Source organism: Clytia hemisphaerica, unplaced genomic scaffold, assembly GCF_902728285.1.
Source record: "Clytia hemisphaerica strain Z4C2 unplaced genomic scaffold, Clytia hemisphaerica genome assembly, whole genome shotgun sequence".
Classification (NCBI taxonomy): Eukaryota; Metazoa; Cnidaria; class Hydrozoa; order Leptothecata; family Clytiidae; genus Clytia; species Clytia hemisphaerica.
In genome coordinates this window covers 660,915-682,817 of record NW_027103839.1, presented here as the reverse complement: position 1 = coordinate 682,817, position 21,903 = coordinate 660,915, and the positions used below count along the sequence as shown (strand labels likewise).

General features: G+C 34.5%; 1 protein-coding gene across 1 annotated transcript; it reads left to right on the top strand.

The window, feature by feature from the left end:
* The first annotated feature begins 623 nt into the window (after positions 1–623).
* Positions 624–20,509, top strand: LOC136807371 (60S ribosomal export protein NMD3-like). The gene is made up of 16 exons (XM_067063945.1): positions 624–740; positions 8,742–8,876; positions 10,943–11,036; positions 11,402–11,482; positions 11,766–11,894; positions 11,990–12,080; positions 12,324–12,402; positions 14,301–14,397; positions 14,884–14,936; positions 15,046–15,110; positions 17,835–17,956; positions 18,338–18,453; positions 18,715–18,787; positions 19,111–19,214; positions 19,807–19,877; positions 20,160–20,509. The coding sequence occupies exons 1-16, from the start codon at positions 703–705 to the stop codon at positions 20,279–20,281; spliced, it is 1,470 nt and encodes a 489-aa protein (XP_066920046.1). The 5' UTR covers positions 624–702; the 3' UTR covers positions 20,282–20,509.
* Positions 20,510–21,903: the final 1,394 nt, after the last annotated feature.

The window sequence follows — 21,903 nt, the reverse complement described above, 5'->3', positions numbered from 1 at the left end:
CCAATATATGTAACGACGTGATAGATGTTAAGGGAGGATTTATTTGTTTGTGTTTGACTTTCCATTTACCTTTTTTTGTTCCTTTTTTTCTGAACTGCCAGAACTGCCACTTCCACAAGGATAATTACAAGGTCTCAAAAGAAGGTTGTCTATAGCTCATTCCGACATCGACTTACAACCTGACTGAAATTCGAGCCGTTACTAGCAACCCTGCGGGGCCCAAGGCGCCGAGTATGCACCCGACACAGTGACAAGCCGTTACTAGCAACCCTGACCCTACCTAACTGTTAGTTAATCAATTCCAAACAACAAAACCCCCGGAAAATTTAAAATGTCGGAATGAGCAATAGACAACCTTCTTTTGAGACCTTGTAATTATCCTTTTCCGGTTTTTTCCACAATCCCACCTCTGAGTTGTGAGTCCGCGCTAATCTCGCTCGCTTCACTCGATCGCTCAATTTTAGCTTACCTACTACTAAAACTTCAAAGTTTTTCCTTCAGGTCATGTTAAGCGTTCAACAATTGTACAGAGAAAAATGAGCTACTTTCCCAAGTTTCGCGGAAAGCGATTTCGCTTAGCACGGCAAAAAAATTCTAAGAATTTTAAGTTGAAAACCCATGGTAATTCTCACATGTTCATACTTTTTTCCTCGATGGTTTCGGGAAGTAAACATTCAAGCCGAAACCTCCAAAGCTTAAAAAATGGAGTACACTCCATCAGCAGGAACCCAACAGCAAATGTGAGTTTGATTTGTATGCGCTGTTTAAAATACTTTAAAATTCATTTTTATTATTTTCTTGTCTCCAGCACTGAATTTCAACTAGGGCCTCAGTAGAGAAAATGGAGTGCAAGAGGTGTTCCCAGGGTTGCCACCTTTTTACACACCAATTGATGAACTCCTGATCTCTGGTTACTCTGCAACATTTCAAGGGATTTTAACTAAAGAACTTGATTGAAATTGCTCAAAGTCAGTCAAAGCAAATTTATCAAAGTGATTGATTCAATTGTTAAAAATACAATTAGAGCGCAATATTGAGTTTGAGGGAAAAGATTTCCAGTCACAGGCACATCCTGGCAATTATGAACGGGGTGAGCATTTGCATGGGGTATTCGTCACCCAGTGTAAATGAGATAGGACGTCTCAGGCTAAAAGCGTGAAAATGAATAAAAATGAACTTCAAACTGAAAATGGGAAAAATGGGAAAAAAGGAAGATAACTGGGAACTTTATTTTTTTGTTAAAAGTTTCTTCAATCTTCGAAGAAAAAATTGACTTATGGAAAAAAAATTTCATCTATGCAGTTCTTCAAAATGAAGCAAAATATTTCAAACCCGGTTCAATTGCGTGGGGTATTCAGCACTATTACATCACTTTTGTTTTCGACCCCTTGCATTTGCCACCAATCACAAGTGAAAAATACCCCGTTCATTTTTGCCAGGATGTGCCTGACTGATTTCCGGGTTTCCTGGGGTTTTTGAAAATCACGCCAGTAAGCTAACGCTGTTGTGTATACCGTAAGTTGGCCTAGGGGGCGGGAGCCATCCAAACTCAAACTTGTGACAAAAAACATTGATTGGACGTTTGTACCGTAAGTTGCTCTAATACTCATCTAACTTGATCACCCTTCTTTAGAGATAGTAGGAATAATAGGAAGGGCGGAATCACTGATTAAAACTATGTTTTTTGCTTAGCAGTCAGAAGGAAAAAATCTGTTCGCAACCTTCTTATTATTCTTACCGTAAGTTGGTCTAATAGCAACACCCCTTGTCTAATCCAGTGTGGAATTGGTGCAAAGGCCACGCCGAAGGCGTAAAGACGATATTGAATTCCTAAATTTTTTTATTTTTTTATTTTTTAACGATGGAAAAATTTGTGCGCCGCAGGTGCGATTTTTTCAGCAGGGGGGTTTAGGGGGGCGCTGTTAGCCCCCAATCACTCTCTTAACAAACCTTCAAAGACTTGATAACCGTTCGAGTACTTTGATTGTTATGTTATTACTTTCGATAACTTTGGCAACTTCGATAACCAATTGATTACTTCGATAACCAATTACTAAGATATATCTTAGGAAAAACCAAAAAAACTGACCTAAAACCAAAGCACAAAAGAAGCCCCGCCATAAGATTGAGCCCCTTATTTCCCAGCCATTTTTCCCACCATTTTGTGTCTTTGCCCTGGGTTTCCTCAGTAACTCATACCGTAGAGTCGTTTAATCTCGACATACGTCTTGCAATCTCGACACCGGATCTGTAGAATAATCAAAACAAACCTTGAATGAAATTCTTGGTATCATTCTTATCGAACAAGTTCATCCATCAAACTAGAAGTTCAGTAAACATTGCAATCCTTTCAATTAAAAAGAAAGCCAAATTATAAGCAGTTTTACACAACACACGAAACGCATGCAAACTTCCTCGTAACTTTCTCGTGTCCATCATTAAAATTTTACAACTTTATTACGCTTCAAGTCACGTGATAAAAATAATTCGCGCGCTTAGCCTGGTTTCCCCTTCATTATATATAAAAACACACGCTCTAGGCGCTAACAGGCCGCACGCCGTGATGGCCAGTATGGCGGTCACATTAAATTCAAAAGGAAACCGGGTTCTTTTTATTATTTTCGGTTCACGGTAAAAATGTCTACTAAAAAATTCCTCGCGTGCAAAATGTTGTGTTGTTGTGATTTAGACATCTTCGTTGAAAGCATGCTAATTAGTTTTTAGCGATTACTACATCGTTAAAGTTTTCTTTTCAAATATAAGTATAAGTAATAACACTTCACATTTCTCATATTATATTAACAATCTGTGACGTGATAGAGAGAGAGTACATTTTAGTGATTGATTGATAACTTTGGTATGTATTTGTTTATGTTTGATTTTTTATTTCGAAGACCAGCCTACAGCTATGTCGAGATTGCAAGACGTATGTCGAGATTAAACGACTCTACGGTATTGCGCATTCTGACAGTCAAGAACAAGTGCAAATTAGAATACCTTTGGCAATCTCTCCTACTTAGGAGAATGTGCTAACTAGCATACGCAAACGCTTTTTTCGCACAAAAATCGGACCGTAGTGGGCCGTTCCGTAAAAAGAGAAACAAATCTTTAGCTCGTGCTCACAAAATTTTAGGCTCTGAACGGCAGATTATTAAGGATGTTAATTTTCGTGGAACCCGCCTAGAGAAATTACTTGAAATTTTGGTCAGTGGTGCAAATCTCGATGAAGAAGAGGTTTGCAGTTTCAGATTATTTTGACGCGCTGCTACTGGAAACATATTTGATAGGCTGGAAAGTACTCCAATCCATTTTCTATGCCTTTTAAGCGTCCGGTTATCGAACGCTGCCCTTCTTAAAATCTCAAAAATGTGTACAAAAAGCAGCCTTTTTTGAGCAAACAAGCAACAAAAATACCCTTTTTGTCTCAAAACGGACCCTGCCCTGCCTTTCTAGATTATGGCCTGTACTCAATATTACAATCGAAGGTATTCAATATAATCAAAGGTAATCGAAAAGTAATAGAAATGATTGAACAAATCGAAAATGGTCGAAGAAAATGCCAAAATCTGGAGTCGAGTGAGTATTCGATCACCAATAAAATCGATAGGTGGTCACTGACCACGATCATTATTGATTACTTTGATCACAATTGAACGTTAGATTATTACCATCTGGTTTAGAGACAGGAATTATGAAAGCTTGAATCACCGATTGAAAATATATTATATTCCTTTCTGACCAATAAGCAAAGAAAAACAGTTTCAACCTTTCTATCATTTTCAGCTGATAAAAAGGGTGTCGGAATTAGAGGAGGGGTGTCAACATTAGACCAAGTTACGGTAACTCTGAAAAGAAGGGTGTCAAAATTAGATGAGGGGTGTAGACCTTAGACCAACTTGCGGTAGGCTGTGGTTTGTTAAATTCACAATTCCTGAAGGAAGAATAGATCAGTAGAGAGATTTCATGTCTAAAATTGAGTTTGAGTCAACTCTCCTGCACCCTGTTTAACCATGGATTTGGGGTTCATCTGGAATTTTTTTGAGATGTACATTTGTCCTAGATCACGTGCGTTTGCGTAGGGTAAAATGGCGAAATGCGAAAATCGAATTTGGCAATTTTTTTTTGAAAAATGACCCTACAAGATTTGACTATATCTTTTTATTCCATGAAGAGATTACTTTCAAATAAAAAATATATTGACAATAAGCTTTCTAGAAATCCAAACATAAATTGCATAGCTTTTACCAAAAAATAGCACTTTAGGATCAGAAACAGTCAAAAACCAGCTTTTTCCAATTTTCTTCGAGTTACAGGAATTAATTCCTTGTTAGTTTTGATCTGAAATTTTCAGTAGGGGTGGCCAACATGGTTCCCTTGCTCATATCAGAGGGGCCCGAGACGGGGTAAGAGAATTAAAGTTTCTAAGTAAAATCTTAATTATCACCCAAAAATAATTATCACGCCTTTTTTTGTCCATATCTTTTAAATAGATAGTCCCAGCCTTATCCCTCCTTGAGTAAAGCTTCCTATCTATACCTTTTGACCTTCAGAAAAACCAAAAATATTGGCCTTAATTGCTTGCTTTCAGTTCCTGTAGGCAATAGTGTGACCCCCTGTATTTCTATTTTATTCGGCGCGGGTTTTTCAATAGAGATGTCACATGACTCAAATCCTGCAGTCTTATTGGACTAGAGAAAGTGAAAGTGAAATCGCGTGATCTGATTGGATGAAAAAAAGGACAGGGGAACTGGAACCGAATGGAATTCTCTGGAATTCTCATTCTAAAACAAGATGGCTGCGAGAAAAGCACGTCTTTTGCTTCGGACGAAAAGTTGTAAATTCTGGTTGATTTTAAGGTTTTATCTTATCTTATCTCATTTACTTTAATTAGTAGAGGCTTCTTCAATGTTTGGGGAAGGTAAGTTTATAAAAGTTATTTGTTTTTCGGTGGAAAAAAGTGTTTAAAAAAGCATTTTTTTGTGCTCAAGGTTTATTTTTCTTCGCAAATTTTTGTCTTCAATCTTAAATAGATGAACGAGTATTTCACTGATGGTTATGATTTTTTCACAGAACATAGTAAAACTATTCAGGAACTTGGACCTTTTTACAGAATTTCAAAAAATCTGTTAGTTCTGGAGATATATTGAAAAGTTTAGACATGGGTAGTTCGCGTTCCCAAACCAAGCGCACGTGAGATGCGGGTGTTCTTTTGCTTTGAAGCTATCGTTGATGTTTGGTACTTTTTTTTTCTAGAATTTTCCAATCCTTCTCTGAAGTGAGTATATCTTGATGAGCTGCATGAGACATTCCCAGTAATTTTGAGATGTTCTTCTTATTTGCTTTATGAAAGATTTCTGTATCTCTTCAAGTATAAGGCCGACAGTACCCAGGGCTCCATAGAACTGAGCAGTACTCCAGAATTGGGATAACAAGCGATTTATATAGAGTAAGCATAGTATGAGATGAGCGACAAGTAAATGTTTGTAAAATCCAAGAAATAAGATTTCCTGCTTTTTCAATAGTTGTTTCAATGAAGTGTAATAGGTTTCCTTTTTGATTTCATTTGATTTCAGCTATTTAAAATATTATACAAACTACAGACCAGACTATACTGAGAGAAAATCGCAAAAGAGTGTTTGTTTTGAGCTCCAACCCTGACCCTTACTGATAATAATCCCATTCCTAGCCTATACTGATACCCAACCACAGCCATACAACCCTACTAGGTTGCCTGCAGGTTCTGACACTATTCCCGCATGCCAGGTCCGAAAAATATATTTGTGTCTTTTGCTTTTATGAAGAAGCCATCACCTATAGCTTCGCACTTCGCAAAATACGAAGTGAATTTTCGATTTACCAATCAAAAAAGATTTCCTAACTCCAAAACGCGAAATCAAAAAATTCTAAGAAAACATCTGTCATTATCATTCATTTGTTTGTTTATTGCTTCATAAACTTTCTACCTCGCAACTTTCTTCATTCATTTGTTATATATCTATTACTTTATCAACTCGCTACCTCGCAACTTTATATTCGTTTATCTATTGCTTTATCAACTCGCTACCTTGCAATTTTCTTCATTCGTTTATCTATTGCTTTATCAACACGCTACCTCACAACTTTATTCATTCGTTTATCTATTGCTTTATGTACTTGCTTCCTTGCAACTTTCTTCATTCATTTATCTATTGCTTTTTCCAACTCCCTACTTATAAACTTCATTATACTTTCCTTTGTCTACAATCTCTTACTTCAAGTCTTACTTCGCTTTTCTATAGAAATGCATTGAAGATACTTTTGCATTTTCTTTCAAACAACACTAAAAATGCTTTGCAAACAGTGAAAAAACCTCTCTTCGCTCAGAATAATAGCAAAGCTCCTGAAATATATAATTCAAACCCAGTGAGATAAACAAAATATATGTGTGCAATCGTTTTGGGAATTACAGGAAAGGTGTTTTCTGAATAATCCTTGTTTTTTAATAGGTTAATTAAAAAAAGAAAGAATGCATTTCAACTTGGTAACCATTGTGATGCAAAAACTTTTGAATTATCCTGAATTGATGCCATTGGCTACAAAGAAGTTACCAGCACATGTTCTATACAAACTTGCAGATCTGGCAGTAAAGAATCACAAGCTTATTTTGTTTTCCAATCTAATTGAAAACTGGACTTTATCAACTTTTGATATTCTTAATCTTTCAGAAGATTTGGACAAAAACCTTGAGTTTTTGGTTTTGATAATACTTAAGCTTCGAAATGGGTCAATTCAAAATATCAAAGAGCTCAACTTGGTGGGAAGGAATATTTTTAAATCTATCTCAAATGGTTATGGTTTTAATGAATCATTTACTAAATGTTTACTGCATTTATTATCAATGAATGAAATATTGCCTGCACACCTTAAATATAATTCTGTTCTTGGGACACAAAGTTTTTCCAATGTAATTCAAGCTTTAAAAAAGGACAAAACGAAAATCAAAAAACCTAAAGCTTTGGATAATCCAGTATTAATTAGAATTACACCAGTAAAGATAAATGCAGCTTTAATTCTTGGCACAGAAACATTTGATATGTTACGTGACTTTCTGATGCAACATCATCAACCTGATCAATCACAAATATTTATCCTAAAAATCGTTCATGTGTCATTTTACGGAATTAATCCCAATCAAATTTGTCGAACTCTTCAATTAATATCGAAGGATCATCTGTATGGAATAAATCTAGCGTTTAATCACATGGAAGAAAAACAGCTAATAACTTTATGTCATGATCTTCAAAAATGCCACAATTTAAAAAAACTGAACTGGTGTAACAGTAATTTGAAAGACCAGAAATGGAAAATTCTCACAGACTGTATATCTGTACTGCCAAATCTGAATGTTTTGGATTTATCAATGAACTTTCAATTATTTCCTAAAGATTGTGCTTTGGAAGGACTGCCATTTGAGAACATCAAGTCTTTAATTTTGTGCGATTGTGGTCTTGGTATTGATGTTATCCAGCTCTTTATCAACTGTATCAAATCCTTTAGGAACGTGGTTGATCTTAGATTGAGTGACAATAAAAACCTTGGTAAATGTGGTAAAAAGCTGATTCATTTCATAAAACTTTTGTCAATGCAATTACAGTGTCTTGAACTCAAGAATTGTGAATTGAGACCAAAGTGGATAAAAGGTGTATGTAAATGTTTTGAAAATTGCTATGAATTGACAGAACTGAACATACTGCAAGACAACTCGATTGATGTTTCACATTATCAAGAGGGTTTTTCTTTTTTAGTCCATTTACAAAATGTAAAGTATAACATTGAGGAATAATTTTTATAAAATAAGGCCTTCCTGTAGGTAAATTCTACGTTTTTTTCATACTAATTTATTTTGTTTAATAAATCATGTATACATAGTATAGTAAATTTAATAAATTTTATGTTGGAAAAGACATTTCTATTTAAAATCCTGGAATAAAAGTAGTCATTCATTGGAAACCTCTGAACAAGTTTGAAATTTGCTAGCGTAACACTCTTTTTTTCTCTGTACATGTCATATGAGATTTTTTAATTCCTGGTCTATAAAGTAGACAATTCCAATGGTCTGTTCCATTTAAAATCCATACATGAGCTAGACTTACCTCTTTTATTTAGTTTTTCAAGCTAAAAAAATTCTTGAAAATGTGTGGGATACCCACTGGAAGATAGCAAAATTTGCAAAAATACCCTTTGAAAATTTCTTCTTCACACCTCAAAGTGAGGGTGGACAAGCTAAAATCAGGTACTGGAAGTTTTAGAATAAAACTTTTATCCCTGGAAAAAATGAATAAGGGATAGAAAGTGCATCGCAAATTTTTGATAAGCATGATTTTGTATCCTAAAAAAGATCAATTTTCAATTTTTAGCTTGTAAGTAATCCAAAACCCTATCGTGAATTGCGAAATGCGATACGCTAATTCGATCCCTGCTGTTTAGCTCAATTTATTTTCAAAGTGCATTTATGTAAACAAATCTACATGAATGGAAATGATCATAAAGATTTGAAAATCTGATGGGTCCTAATCCTCCTATTTATTGATTTTGCAGATTCTATCCTGCATTGACTTTTAAAAAGACTCTACTTTACGAAAAGAGAAATTGGCCTGTCGTTGTTATATCGAAATCTTTTGGTATTTGTTGGGGTCTTATATTTCTCTTTGCAGTAAACTCTAATTGTTATCAATGATCTTTTTGTTACCATTTTTCTGCAGATTATGTTGTCAATGTGGCACACCAACGCCACCAAATCCAGCAAACATTTGTATTGGATGCATCAGGAGTCAAGTTGATATTACTGAAGGAATCCAAAAACAAGCCTACCTTCAATTCTGTAAAGGATGTGAAAGGTTTGGCCCTCTCCTGTTTTTACATTTTATTTTGTACATAGGCATTGTCATTAAAGCTAGACCTATATTTTAGATATTCCATGACAGATTAAAAAGACTGCATCAATTTGACATCTACATTACACGTTTTTTTTAAGAAACACACTTTTAAGAAACATGAGGCTCAGAATGTCTAAAAACTTTGGGTACAAACTATTGGTCACTACAAACCCTGCAAACCCTGCAAAAAACCCATATTTGCAAATCTTTGGTCACGAATTTGAAGGGTTTGCAGCGTTTGAAGGAGATTCAAACACAGTACCTCTTGAGCTACTTTGTTTGCAGATATCACAGGAGTTGTAGCTGAATTTCAATCTTTTCTCAGCAAAACAAAATGTGCAAATCTTTTGGACATTCAAACCCTACAAACCCTACAGAATTTACAAAATCTGCCATATTTGTTTTTATTCTTTGGTTTAATTTACTAAGGTTAAAAACCGATATTTGTTAGCAATGTCAAAAAAGGATGACTGACCAAGGATAAACCATGTGACTTCTCTTCTCTTTATTATCACAGCGGGCGGACTCACCTTTCAGAGCAATTTTTAGCTATCCTTGAGTCGGCGTTCGTTACGTCGGAGAAAAGAAATCATGTAGGCAATCAACAAATTTCAATCTACAAACCCTGCAGATTTGCAAATCTTTGGACAAAGTTGCAGGAGTTGAATATCTTGTAGATGTTGTAGCAGATGAATGTGACCAATAGTTTGTACCCTAAGAAACATCTAAGAAACATGCTGAGGCTCAGAATGAGAAAATAACATTTTTTAATTCGTTTTTTTAAGAACCTTCCAATCAAAACAAATGTTTTTTTTTTCTTTGCATGCAAAATAGGCTGATTACGTCAAAAAGTTTAGAAACATGTAAGAAACATTTAAGGCTCAAAAGGCCGATTTCTAAAGAAACATTAAGGCTGCTTGGTAAAACTAGTTTCTTAAAGTGTATTCGCCCCATAATAGGCTGATGATATGACAAAATAAAATAAACACTCTAGTTTTAATTTAAAAAGGGCTGCAGCAAAGCGTTGGTTCAGCTGTTTGGCTGGATGAAGTTTCTTTTGCAATCTTTGCACTGTATTGCTTTATTATTTGTATTCTGCGATTTATATAGAAAGAGTTTGAAATGACTGGTTGGTGTACCGGGTGACCCACGAAAAAGTTCGGACAGTTTTCGGCGTCTCGAGGCCGAACAAATGTCTCAAAGTTCTTGAAATTTTAATATGTAGAAAGTAGATATTCTAACTTAAAGTTTGAGCTATTACTTTTTAAATTTGACTCACAAGTTCCCTACTTGTGAGCTTTTAAAGTCAAAATTCACTTTTCGGAAAGAGAGAAATTACGTCAAAAAAGAGGTATCAAATTCTTTTATTATCAATCAATCAAGCAAGGTCGTTAAATCGTTAGAAAAGAGCATGTTAGATATTTTTATTCAATTTTAAAACTATTTTTAGATTCTTTACTTTCACAAAATTTATTAACAAGTTATTCGTTCAGAAAAGAACCACCACCATACACTTTCTAGCATATTCCAGGCAAACCCACACTCTCTGTTCTTTCATAAGACACGACATTTTCATAAAGAAGGCAAATTATGCCTATTTGCAAAATATTTTTGATAAAAATATTTACAATAAATTTATATAAATCTACTTCGTTGTTAATTTATTATTTTATAAACTTTAATTACCTACAACACTAATTAACGAGGTCGTAAAACATCAGCACACTCGAAAAACACAATGTTAAAGATAAAGAAAACAATTATAATTTGATACCTCATTTTTGACGTGTTTTTGCACTTTCCGATATTTGAATTTTGACTTTAAAAGCTCATAAATGAAGAACCACTGAACCAAATTTAAAAAGTAATAGCTCAAAGTTTAAGTTAGAGCATCCTCTATCTTTAAAAAAAAAGATTGAGTTTATATTACCTTTATTTCAGACACTAGCCAACGAAAACCGTCCGAACTTTTTCGTGGGTCACCCGGTATTGTTCTAACATTTTTTTTAATCGTAAACTATTTCTAGATATTTCCAACCTCCCAATATGTGGGTTGTTTGTCAATTGGAATCAAGAGAATTACTTGCGTTATGTTTGAAAAAACTCAAAGGTTTGAATAAGGTAAATCCTTTTTCACTTGTATTTGAAAACTCCCTAAAGTATCAGTGTCAAAACAACGGGGACCACTATTGTTTTTTATTTATTTGTTGTTTATTAGAAGGTATAGGGAATATGACAAAGATCCGATAACACCATTATGAAGCTATATTAAATAATTTCTTTCCTTTTCAAAAAGAGTTTACATTTCACATGGATTAATTTCCGCGAATTTTGGCCATTTTTCTGAAATTCAGTCCTAACAAAAAATTTAAAATCAGGATTTTGGCCAGTACATTCTTCCCTAGAAAAATGAAAGAAATTAGGTGAAAAGAGGCAAATATTTATCGACATAAGGGATGTTTGTTAATATTTTCTTTGTTTTACAGGCACATCTAATCGATGCTGGTTTTGTATGGACAGAACCTCATTCCAAAAGGATTAAAGTCAAATTAACAGTTCAAAAGGAGGTTTGTTTATATTTTGTTATATAAAAAAAGAGTGAGTTTTACTCGCAAGGTCAATCTCACTTAGGGAATCGACAGTGTTTCATACATTATAGCAAACCTGCTGTCGAACTAAAACAAAGTCCTGTTTTTTGTTTTACATCATGACTGCCAGTTGGTTTGTAAACAAAACTGCAATACCAGATTTCTATTCTTACAGAATCCTTATTTGATAATCTATTTCAGTTTGACTAGGATGAACCAAACACAAAAATAAACGTGTTTCAAAATTTGTTTTCACTTGCAGGTATTAGGGTCAACAATCTTGCAACAGACTTTCATTGTGGAATTCCAGGTACAGGGTCAAATGTGTGACGATTGTCATCGAAGAGAAGCCAAAGATTTCTGGAAAGCAGTTGTTCAAGTCAGACAAAAAGTAAGTTTCCATCCAAATTGCCATCGACCTTTTTTTCCTGTCAAAATTTATAAAGATTATGATTTGATATTAATTAATCTACTTTTTTCCTTAAGGTTCCACACAAGAAAACATTCTATTACTTAGAACAGTTGATCATAAAACATGGTATTGCATCAAGTTGTCTCAATATAAAACAGGTCCATGGTAAGGGAATCATAAATTTTTTTCCATTTAGAATCATGATTAGGTAAAAGAAACAATTATATCTTGTCTGATACTTTAAATATGACACCCAATCAACACTTAGACTTTTGATAAAAGTTGTATGCGGAATAGATTTTGTGGTAGCAAAAACCATGAAGTTTTGTTAATTCCATTTGATGTTTTTGGTTTTTTTATTCCAAATTTCCAATCGCACGACGCTAAAAAAGGTTTTCTCATTTTCAGAGGGACTTGACTTTTACTATGCAAACAAGCAACATGCAAAAAGAATGGTCGACTTTCTGAGTACACAAGTTCCATTGAGGTAAATTTTAATTTAAAATTGAAATCTAAATTTCCTGATTAATATTCACAGGAAAAAATTTTCGATTTCCAAGGTTGGAAATTTCAAGTTTTCTTAGTTGGAAAAAAGATAAAGTCCAATGGAAAATCCAACCTGGAAATGTGGGACATTCTCCAAGGTTGGAAATTTTGCATTTTCCATGGCTTGGAATTTTCAAAAATCCAGGTTGAAAAAAGCCAAAATCCAAACCGAACAAGGTTGGAATTTTCAAAAATCCAGGTTGAAAAATACCAAAATCCCAAGCTAAAAAAGGTTGGAATTTTCAAAAATTCAGGTTGAAAAAAGCCAAAATCCAAAAAGTGATGGCAGAGATGTGGAAAAAGAGATCTTAAACAAGGTTTTTGTTTTTGTGAACAGTCACTCGCTAACCTAGGCTCGATGGCTCCCGGTCAATCTCTCGTTATTGTTCGCACAGATACGTCGTTGATCTTAGATCACCCACACAGCTCAGCAGGGCACCATTTGAAACTATGACACAAGTACCTATGTGCTTCACTGTGCGAACTCACTGCGATTGACCGAGGCCGCTCCGAAGGGACGCCTCACCTGACGGAAACTTACAGCTTGACTGCTCACATTATAGCCTAATATCTAGGTTAGCTAAACATCAAAACAGTTTTGAGCGAAAAATCGCTTGTGGTTTTCTCAAAAGACATGCGCAGAAAATGGTTACATAAACGTAATTTCCACATGGATTTTTAACGTTTTCCAAACTGTTTGGAGAAACACAAATTTCCAACCCAAAAACTCTAGTTTTCCAAGAAAGGGTCTCAATCTTAGAAAAATGTAATTTCCACATGGATTTTTAACGTTTTCCAAACTGTTTGGGAGAAACACAAATTTCCGACCCAAAAAGTCTAGTTTTTCAACCCGAGGTATCAAATTTACAAAAATATGTATTTTTACCAGGGGGGGGCACGCAGTTACTACAAGACAGTATGACACTTACTACCGTGGTGGTACTGTATTTAGAAGTTATGAAAACAGTTACTACACAGTGTAGTAACTGCTGTTTGGGGATGGTGCCAAACACGAAAACTAGCTCTTTTGGTGTAGTAAGTGCTTATATTTTAATTCTTTTTAAAGAAATTTCAAAATTTTTCACAAAAAATGAATTTTTTTGTGAAAAAATTCTTTGTTAAAAAAAACTATTTTTGTTTATGGACGAAAAAAAATTTGAAATTTTTCTCAGACCCAACTTTGAAATTATGCTTTCCCTAATTATCATTAAAATGTTCTCAACAGCTGTTAACCAAGTAAATTAAAAGAAAATCTAGCACAAAAATGGCTTTAGGTTGAAAAACAATCGCAATTTAGGGTAATTTCGAGCATGTTTTTGATGATATCACTCAAAAACAGGGGTGGTACCTGGAAATCTTTTCTGAAAACAGTTACTACCAAGGTGTAGTAACTGCAAAGGGTGGTGGTCCTGAAAAAAAGTGTTGAAAAAGCACTTACTACACATCATGTCTTGTAATAACTGCGTGCCCCCCCCCCTGTTTTTACATCGATTTTTGACCTTTTTTTCAATTCCCAAACTGTTTGGAAAATAAAAATTTCCCACCCAAAAAGTCATGTTTTCCAACCAGCCTTGGAAAATTGTCATTTCTACATGAGTTTTTTTCACTTGATTTTTCAAGGGCATTGGTTTATTCTACAAAACCTATGGGTAATTTACGTTTTCCAAATCAGCTTAAGGTAATCGCTCAAATTTCCAATCTTCAATTATAAAACCAAAATTTCCAACCCAAAAATATTGAATTTCCAACCTTGGAAATCAAAAGTTTTTTCCTGTGATTCTCTTCACTGTGGTCTAGGACCTTCTAATCAATTCAGTAACAATTTTCTTTTATTTTCAGAACAAAGCAATCGGAACGGCTAATTTCATCAGATATTCGAAATAATACTGCTAATTTTAAACATACATTTTCAGTGGAGCTTGCTCCCATTTGTAAGGTAGGTCACCTGAGGGGTGTTTCTCATTTTTTAAGAATTTTGACATTTTGGAGTCTGGTGACAGGTTTTTATGCCAAAGGGGGGCAAGAACGGTCTGATTTGTCGATTTATCTTATGTTGTTTTTTGGGGGTGTGTTACAATCAGCTTTTTGAGTAGCTGGAAAAATACTGAAGTTGAGCCTATTATGGGGTTCGCACATCGGTCTATTTAAAGGGACATAACAGTACTTGCGAAATTTGTAAACAAACTGTATGCAGCGGATACAAAATCAAAACAAATGTCACATGTCAAAATAAAAAATCAAACCAAATATGGCTAGTTTTGATTGTTCAATTGTTTTACAAGTTTGTTTTGGACATGTGATTTTAATTGTTCTCTTTAATGACACGTGGTTCGCGCAATTTTTACATTTTACTACTTTAATGTCCCTTTAAAGCAAAAGAATTAAAAGAGTTAAAAATTAGTTATTATTATCTAAATTATAGAACGATATTGTCTGCCTACCATTGAAAGTCGCTCGCTCTCTTGGAAACATGAGGTAAACTTCATTCTTTTATAAACTCTTATCCATCTAATCCTTCTTAAGTCTGATATTTTACACTTTTTTGAACAATCATAACTGATGGGACTCTTGTATTGCATTTCAGCCAAATTGCTATCTGCTCGAAAATCGCCACTACGATTCATTTGGTGGACCCATTCACAGGAAAAGGTACCATTAAATATTAAAACTCCATTTTGCTTTAATTTTGCTTTTTGGACCTACCCCGGTGGAGGTCCTATAAATTAACCTGTGTTTGTTCGTTCGTCCGTCCGTTCGTTCGTCTGTTACCAACTTTTCTCAGGATTGAATCATAGGAATCTTTTGATTTTTGGTACAAAGGTGCAAAATGGTGGTGGCCAAAATGTGACTGAGCCCGATTTTCGAAAAATAAATTTTTGGGCAAATTTGGGCCAAAAAACGGCTAAAAAACGGGTTTTTTGGACTTTGTGAAAAATTGGATCATTAATTTTTTTGATTTTTTTGCAGAACGTAGGGGTACCATCATAGTAAAAGAGGCTCAAGCAGAATTCAAGCAGAATTTTTGCAAAAAAAATTGTTGGGCTCAAAAAAACGCATGTTTTATCTATAAGAATTACTATTAATAAGCATACATCAATGTCTTAGTCAAATTACTTCAATTTTTTTATGAGATAGATGTTTTTTTGCTCATGAGGGCTTACTTTTGAAGAATATGTGTGTTTAAGACAGGAAATTTTAGTTGCTTGGCGTGTTCTTAAGAAAAAACTGGCCAAATTCGATATTTTTTATAAGCACATTATCGATTACTTAGGTATTAGCTTTTCTCGAGATTGGCTTTTTCATTCTTTATGATATTTTGCACAAAGATGCATAACTATAAACCTTCGAATGTGACGGAGTCCGATTTTCAAATAAAAATGTTATTGGGCAAATTTGGGTCAAAAAACGGCTAAAAAACGGGTTTTTGGACTGAAATATTGGATCATTGTTTTTTTCTGATTTTTTGCATGAAAGTAGGTAAAAGATGGCTCAAGCAGATTTTTGTAAAAAAAGAATTTTTCGGCTCAAAAAACGCATCTTTATCTATAAGAATCACTATTAATAAGCATACATCAATGTTCTTAGCCGAATAACTCAATTTTTTGATGAGATAGATGTTTTTTTTGCTCACGAAGTCTTGAATATAAAAGAATATTTCAAGAGCATGAAATTTTGGTTTCTAAACGTTTTTTTTATAAGAAACAAACGACTAATTTAAATAGATCGTCACTATTTGTGTTCTGAATGATTGTTTAATGGTCACGTCATGTAGATATCAATTATAAATGTGTTAAATGCATAACCAGGTAGGTCCATAAAAGTATCACTTGTTTTTTTTGCGATTATGTGAAAACCAATCTCAAAAGAACTAGCTTAATTCGCTTGCATGGTTTCTGTTTTGCAAAAGAAAGAGTGCACTCTTTAAGCAAACTTAAATCTCATACTTAATCTCTTCAACCTAGTAATAGTATGGAGACCTTTTGAAATGTCTCAGAACATTTTTGGACCTACCTGGAGGTCATTTAATTTGACCGTTGTTCGTTCGTCTGTTACAAGCTTTTCTCGGGATCGGCTCATTAGTTTTATTTTATTTTTTACACAGTGATGCAAAGTGGTGATTCCCAAAAAGTGACGGAGCCCGATTTAAAAAAAAATTTTGGGCAAATTTGGGCCAAAAAGTCCCTAAAATGGGGTTTTTTAGACTTTGTGTGAAATTGCTTCATTAGTTTTTTCTGATTTTATGCATAAAGATGGAGGGCAAGGTTCTCTAAAAAGTGGCTGAAGCAGTTTTTTTTCGGAAAATTTTTTTTGGCCGTAAAAATCGGATTTTCTTATTTGGGGAAATTCCCTTATGTCATTTTTAGGGAAAATTTCTGGCGATTGGAACGATATTTTTTTCTGATTTTTTGCACTTTGATGTAAAATGGTAATATTTAAAATCTGATGAAGTCCGATTTTCAAAAAACAATTTTTTGGGCCAAATTTAAGCCAAAATGTGCCTAAAAATGGGGTTTTCTGGACTTTGTGTGAAATTGTTTCATTACTTTTTTCAAATTTTTTGGACAAAGATAAAAGGCAAGGTTCTTTAAAACGCCACTCAAGCCTTTTTTCCTGAAAAAATTTTTGGGCGTAAAAATCGGATTTTCTTATTTAGGGAAATTCTATTATGTCATTTTTAGGGAAAAAGAGCATTTCTCTAGATTGGATTCATATTTTTTCCTGATTTTTTGCACTTTGATGTAAAATGGTAATCTTTAAAATCTGAAGCCCGATTTTCAAAAAATAATTTTTTGGGGCAAATTTGGGCAGAAAAGTGCCTAACATGGTTTTTTTTGACTTTTTGGACTAATTTGAGCTGTGATACTCACGGTAATCTATTCAAGCTGCTCATTACACTTTCTTACTCTCTTGCTATTTGTCCTATTTTTATCTGATTCTGATCACCAGGTAGGTCCGTTCAGCATGTTGCTTGTTATCATTGAAATGAAAAGTGCTCAAGTCTCCTAATAAGAGTTATGAAAAAGTAATTACAAAGTTTTCAGCTCAATGGGGGTTGTATTTTTGATAGAAGATTGCTTTAACTTTAAATCCAACAGCGCTTAGGACCAAAGGAGAACTAGGAATTTCTGTTTTCCTTCGAACAACAAACGAATAACGGAAAGTCTTCTGTATTTATGATATGCACTACTGCAACAATATTTATATAACTTTGATTGCTTTTTCTAACCAATATGTCACTTGCAACCAAACCAAGCTGTTTTGAAACGGCCGTGATGTCAGAAGAAGACAAAGCAGGGGTTCATATCATGTAGAATTTTATACTTCATAAATTTACCAATAAGCCATGATAACAATCCATCCTTATATTTATAGTTGGCGAATTGAGTGGTGTTGCATACTGGAGGGCTCCTTTCTTACCATTCACTGGTGCAAAACAGCTGGCTGAATTCACTGTTATTGATGTGGAAATCAACAGACAAACTATGAAATCCAAGGTACGTCTCCTGAGATTTAAGTGTTGCAACTTTCCACTTTAAGTTTTAACTTTAACTTCCGCCACATTTGTGAAGGAAATCTCGGTCATATAAGTTATTTAATTCAAAACCAGGTAGCTTGATGTCACTGTTCCATCGATATTATATAGTTAGATTGATTGCTATGAGTTATTTTAAGTAAGTGTCCAAACCATACTTAGGTCCCGAAGTAATGTCTCTATCTCACCCACCTTTTATTCGGACCCACTTTTATCCGGACCCCCTCCCTCCTCTTGCCCTACTATTTGCGACCTAAGAGTGTGGACTTATTACTTTTTCAATGATAAAATAGTCCGCGAATCCTAAAGAGAATTCTGTTAAATCTAAAAATTGTATCTTTAGTACTGTCAAGCTGACGTGTACCTGATGAAAAATAATGTTGACGTTGGTTCGGACATGCAAGTGCATTGCCGAACACATCTTGGACATCTTCTGAAAGCTGGCGACATCGTGAATGGGTAAGGGTAATATAATGACATTATTACGGGAGATTTAGTCCCATATTTAGAGATGATGCAGAGACTTAGCTCTACTTTTGCAATGTTAGCGGTTTCACAAAGCAAGACGATGGGGGATGAGCCTCTCTATTCCTCTTATCAAAAACTCCACAATTTAGTATTAAAAGTGTTAGGGTTGCTCAAATATGTTTACTGTTTATCAATGTTACCTGACCTATCATATTGTCAAGTATGTAAAATGTGTATTTGTTCAAATTTCAGGGTCGATTTTACAACAGCCAATTTAAATGATGACAATTTGGCTGAAATGAAGCCTGAAAATATTCCTGATGTGGTAAGTAAGGAACTACTGTCTCCTTGTTCTCATTTGAAAATTTGAAAATTCTCGAATGAAAACCGTTCAGTGACTTAATCTTATTCTGATGAATTCTTACTTAGTGGAAACTTTGTCTCAGCCTTTCAATCGAAATAACCTTGTTCTTGTTCTTTGTTGATGTTTCAAAAATGTCTACAGTTTGATTTATAGTCCGTCCACAAACATCTGGATAATGCCTTTTTACAAGCACTTTATTTTCATTGTTTTGGATAGGGAAAAGAAAAGATTTTATTCAAAAGTCCCCAGACAGATTATACACAGTTAAAATGATATTTTCGTAGGCACTGGTGAAGAAATCGTTCGCGGAACGTACTAGACGAAGAGCTAAACGTGTTTGGAGGTTGAAAGAACTCCCTAAAGAAACGGAGGAGAAAAACCCTTCGGAGTAAGTGGTTTTGTTTTTTCTTAACACGCGGGAAAATGGTCAAACAATGATGATGAGACAGAACTCCTTTTGTCAAATATCATCAACAATTTTGTTCCGTTACTTTGATTCACTTATAGTATAGAAAGTCGGGTCACGTTTTAGTTTTATGCAACACTCCCAGCTGACACAACGTTGTTTCATCATTCATCTAACGTTCACAACGTCCATATAACGTTAGATGAACGTTGAAACAACGTTGTGTGCTAGCTGGGCTTATAATGAATTTTTGTCCAATTGATTTGATTCGGATGGCACAGAAGCAAATATAAAAAGACCAATGATCAAGTCGTCGAGACGCCAATACCGTAAACCGGGGGTTCCTGGTTCGATTTCCGATCCTTCCCATTTTTCCGTTCTGTTCATAGATAGCCGAGCCGGCTAGCTGTGGGTGGACCCCGTGAAAATAATCAAAAGACTGTCTAAAAGTCTTAGATTACCGAGCTGTCGGCGTACAATATCGGCTCTATCTATATAAACATCCATTTTTTTGCAGGTGTTTCAGTTTTGCGTTTGTTGGTTAGTGAAGTAGTGATTTTATTCTCCCTTTTAGTGATTACGATGACTTTTTAGAAGACCTGGAAGAGGATAAAGACTATCGATCGGCCATCAATATTTATAAAGGTTTGTTGCTTTATTCATCATAATAGTTTCTAGTGAGGTTCTCTTCTAACGAAATTCAATGATTGTATGTTTTCCAATCATGTGTATAACATTGATAAGCATACCCAAGCTACCATTCCCTTGTGTTATTGTATAATAGCTAAATTCTTTTCCACCGTTCAACACCTTATTTTACTGTATATATACGAAGCAGATCCAGGTTTGTTATAGCGAATCCAGACCGTTCAATTGCGGTTAAGAAATTCGGGCTCTGGTAATGCTTGCATTGATTTGATTTTGTAGATCCATCGAAGTTCGCTACTGACAGTGCGAGTGAATCGGGCGACGTTCCGAAGATCGGGTTGGAAGAGATGTTGGATGATCTAAAGATTGAGGACGCTGAGATGGCAAGTGATGAAGATTAAGAACGAATGAATAAATGAATGAATGATTGGATAAATGGGATGAATAGAGAAGGACTGATATTCATCTTAAAAATTTCACTTTTTGTATACTCGGATATCTTGTTTTGAAGGGTATTTTTGGGATTTTGACAAATTGACAGTTTATGTTTTTGAATATAACTTTTTAACCAATAAAGTAAAATTAAAAAGTAATACACCAAATTTTAAGTTAGGCTTTTCTCTTAATGATTCCAAAACAATATTTGAAAAATCTTTCTGCCACTGCCTGCAATATCAAGTCAAAGAGGATAACTTATTTCTGGCACACAGATTTTTAAAAAGTTTGTTAGTGAATGATACCTAGGAACCCAACAGTTAATCTGATAATTCATCCAAATCTAAAATCTGCCCATATGGCTGAAGACTAAGCCTTCTCTACTGTCCCGCTTCCACTTTCAAAATATTTTTTTGTTTTGTACTCTCAGAAATTATATTATATACACTTTATAATATTGAATGAATGAATATCACACTCATAAAAATGATGGATTTTTCCTTTTGTTTCTTCATGACAATGTTTTATTTGGAAGCATCTAATATATCATAACTTTTTGGAAAACTGGCTACCTTTAGTGTCTTTTTTACCATAGTTAACTTTTTTGATGTCCTTAACTGAAGATAATCAAAATGTTTTTAAAATCTGCAAGATGGACTGTCAAATCAAGTATTAAGTAAGTAATTCAATACCTTACCTTTCATATTTTTGTTTATTTACAGTTTACCAAAAAAAAATAATAAAAAGGCTAATTTGTGATTGGTTGGTCTTGGTCAAAAACAAAATGGGCAAAATCGTTCTGCTAATCAACGTAAGTTTCTTTTTGAACCTACCTGGGTGGGTGGAGGTCCTTTAAATTAACTGATGTTCGTTCGTTCGTCTGTTACCAGCTTTTCTCGGGATTTGCTCATTAGTTTTTTCTGATTTTTTACACATTGATGCAAAATGGTGATTCCCAAAAAGTGACGGAGCCCGATTTGGGCAAATTTGGACCAAAAAGTGCTTACAAATCGAGTTTTTTGGACTTTGTGTGAAATTGCTTCATTAGTTTTTTCTAATTTTTTGGACTGCTCACTACACTTTCTTACTCTCCTGATATTTGTTCCTTTTTTTATCTGATTCTCATCGTCAAGTAGGTCCATTCAGCATGTTGCTTGTAAAATCTACAGTGATTTTTTGCGCTTTTCCCCGAAATTTGGGTTGGTGTTTCGAGTACATTCCCTGTTGATAAGCTAATATATTATTTGTGTACCCTATCTTTTAGCCTTCAGGGTCAGAGTACTGACTAATCAAGCGAACTTTTTCAAATTCATCCATTCTTAGAAATCTCTTAAGTAATGTCTTGGAAATAAAACCTGGCCGCATCATGAACAATATTTATTTAGAAAGCTAAATTTTCAGCTGACTGCGTAGTCTGTAAATCCCTGGTCAAATCACGTGATCGAAATTTGAGCCAAAAAAATCTTTTTTGCGATCATAAGTAAAACTTTTTACCAAAAGAAAGAAACGAAACCCTTCTCAGATCACGGTTTTTATACATACTTTCCTGTTCTAGCAAGTTTGCTTTTGTCTCTTTAAGTAAGATCAA

Bases quoted from the DNA above. Each gene is read 5' to 3' on its own strand.
- LOC136807371 (XM_067063945.1), top strand. From the start codon at position 703: ATGGAGTACACTCCATCAGCAGGAACCCAACAGCAAAT. The intron at 11,483-11,765 runs GTTTGTTTATAT...TTTCACTTGCAG, and splicing joins AATTAACAGTTCAAAAGGAG to GTATTAGGGTCAACAATCTT. The intron at 14,937-15,045 runs GTAAACTTCATT...ATTGCATTTCAG, and splicing joins CGCTCTCTTGGAAACATGAG to CCAAATTGCTATCTGCTCGA.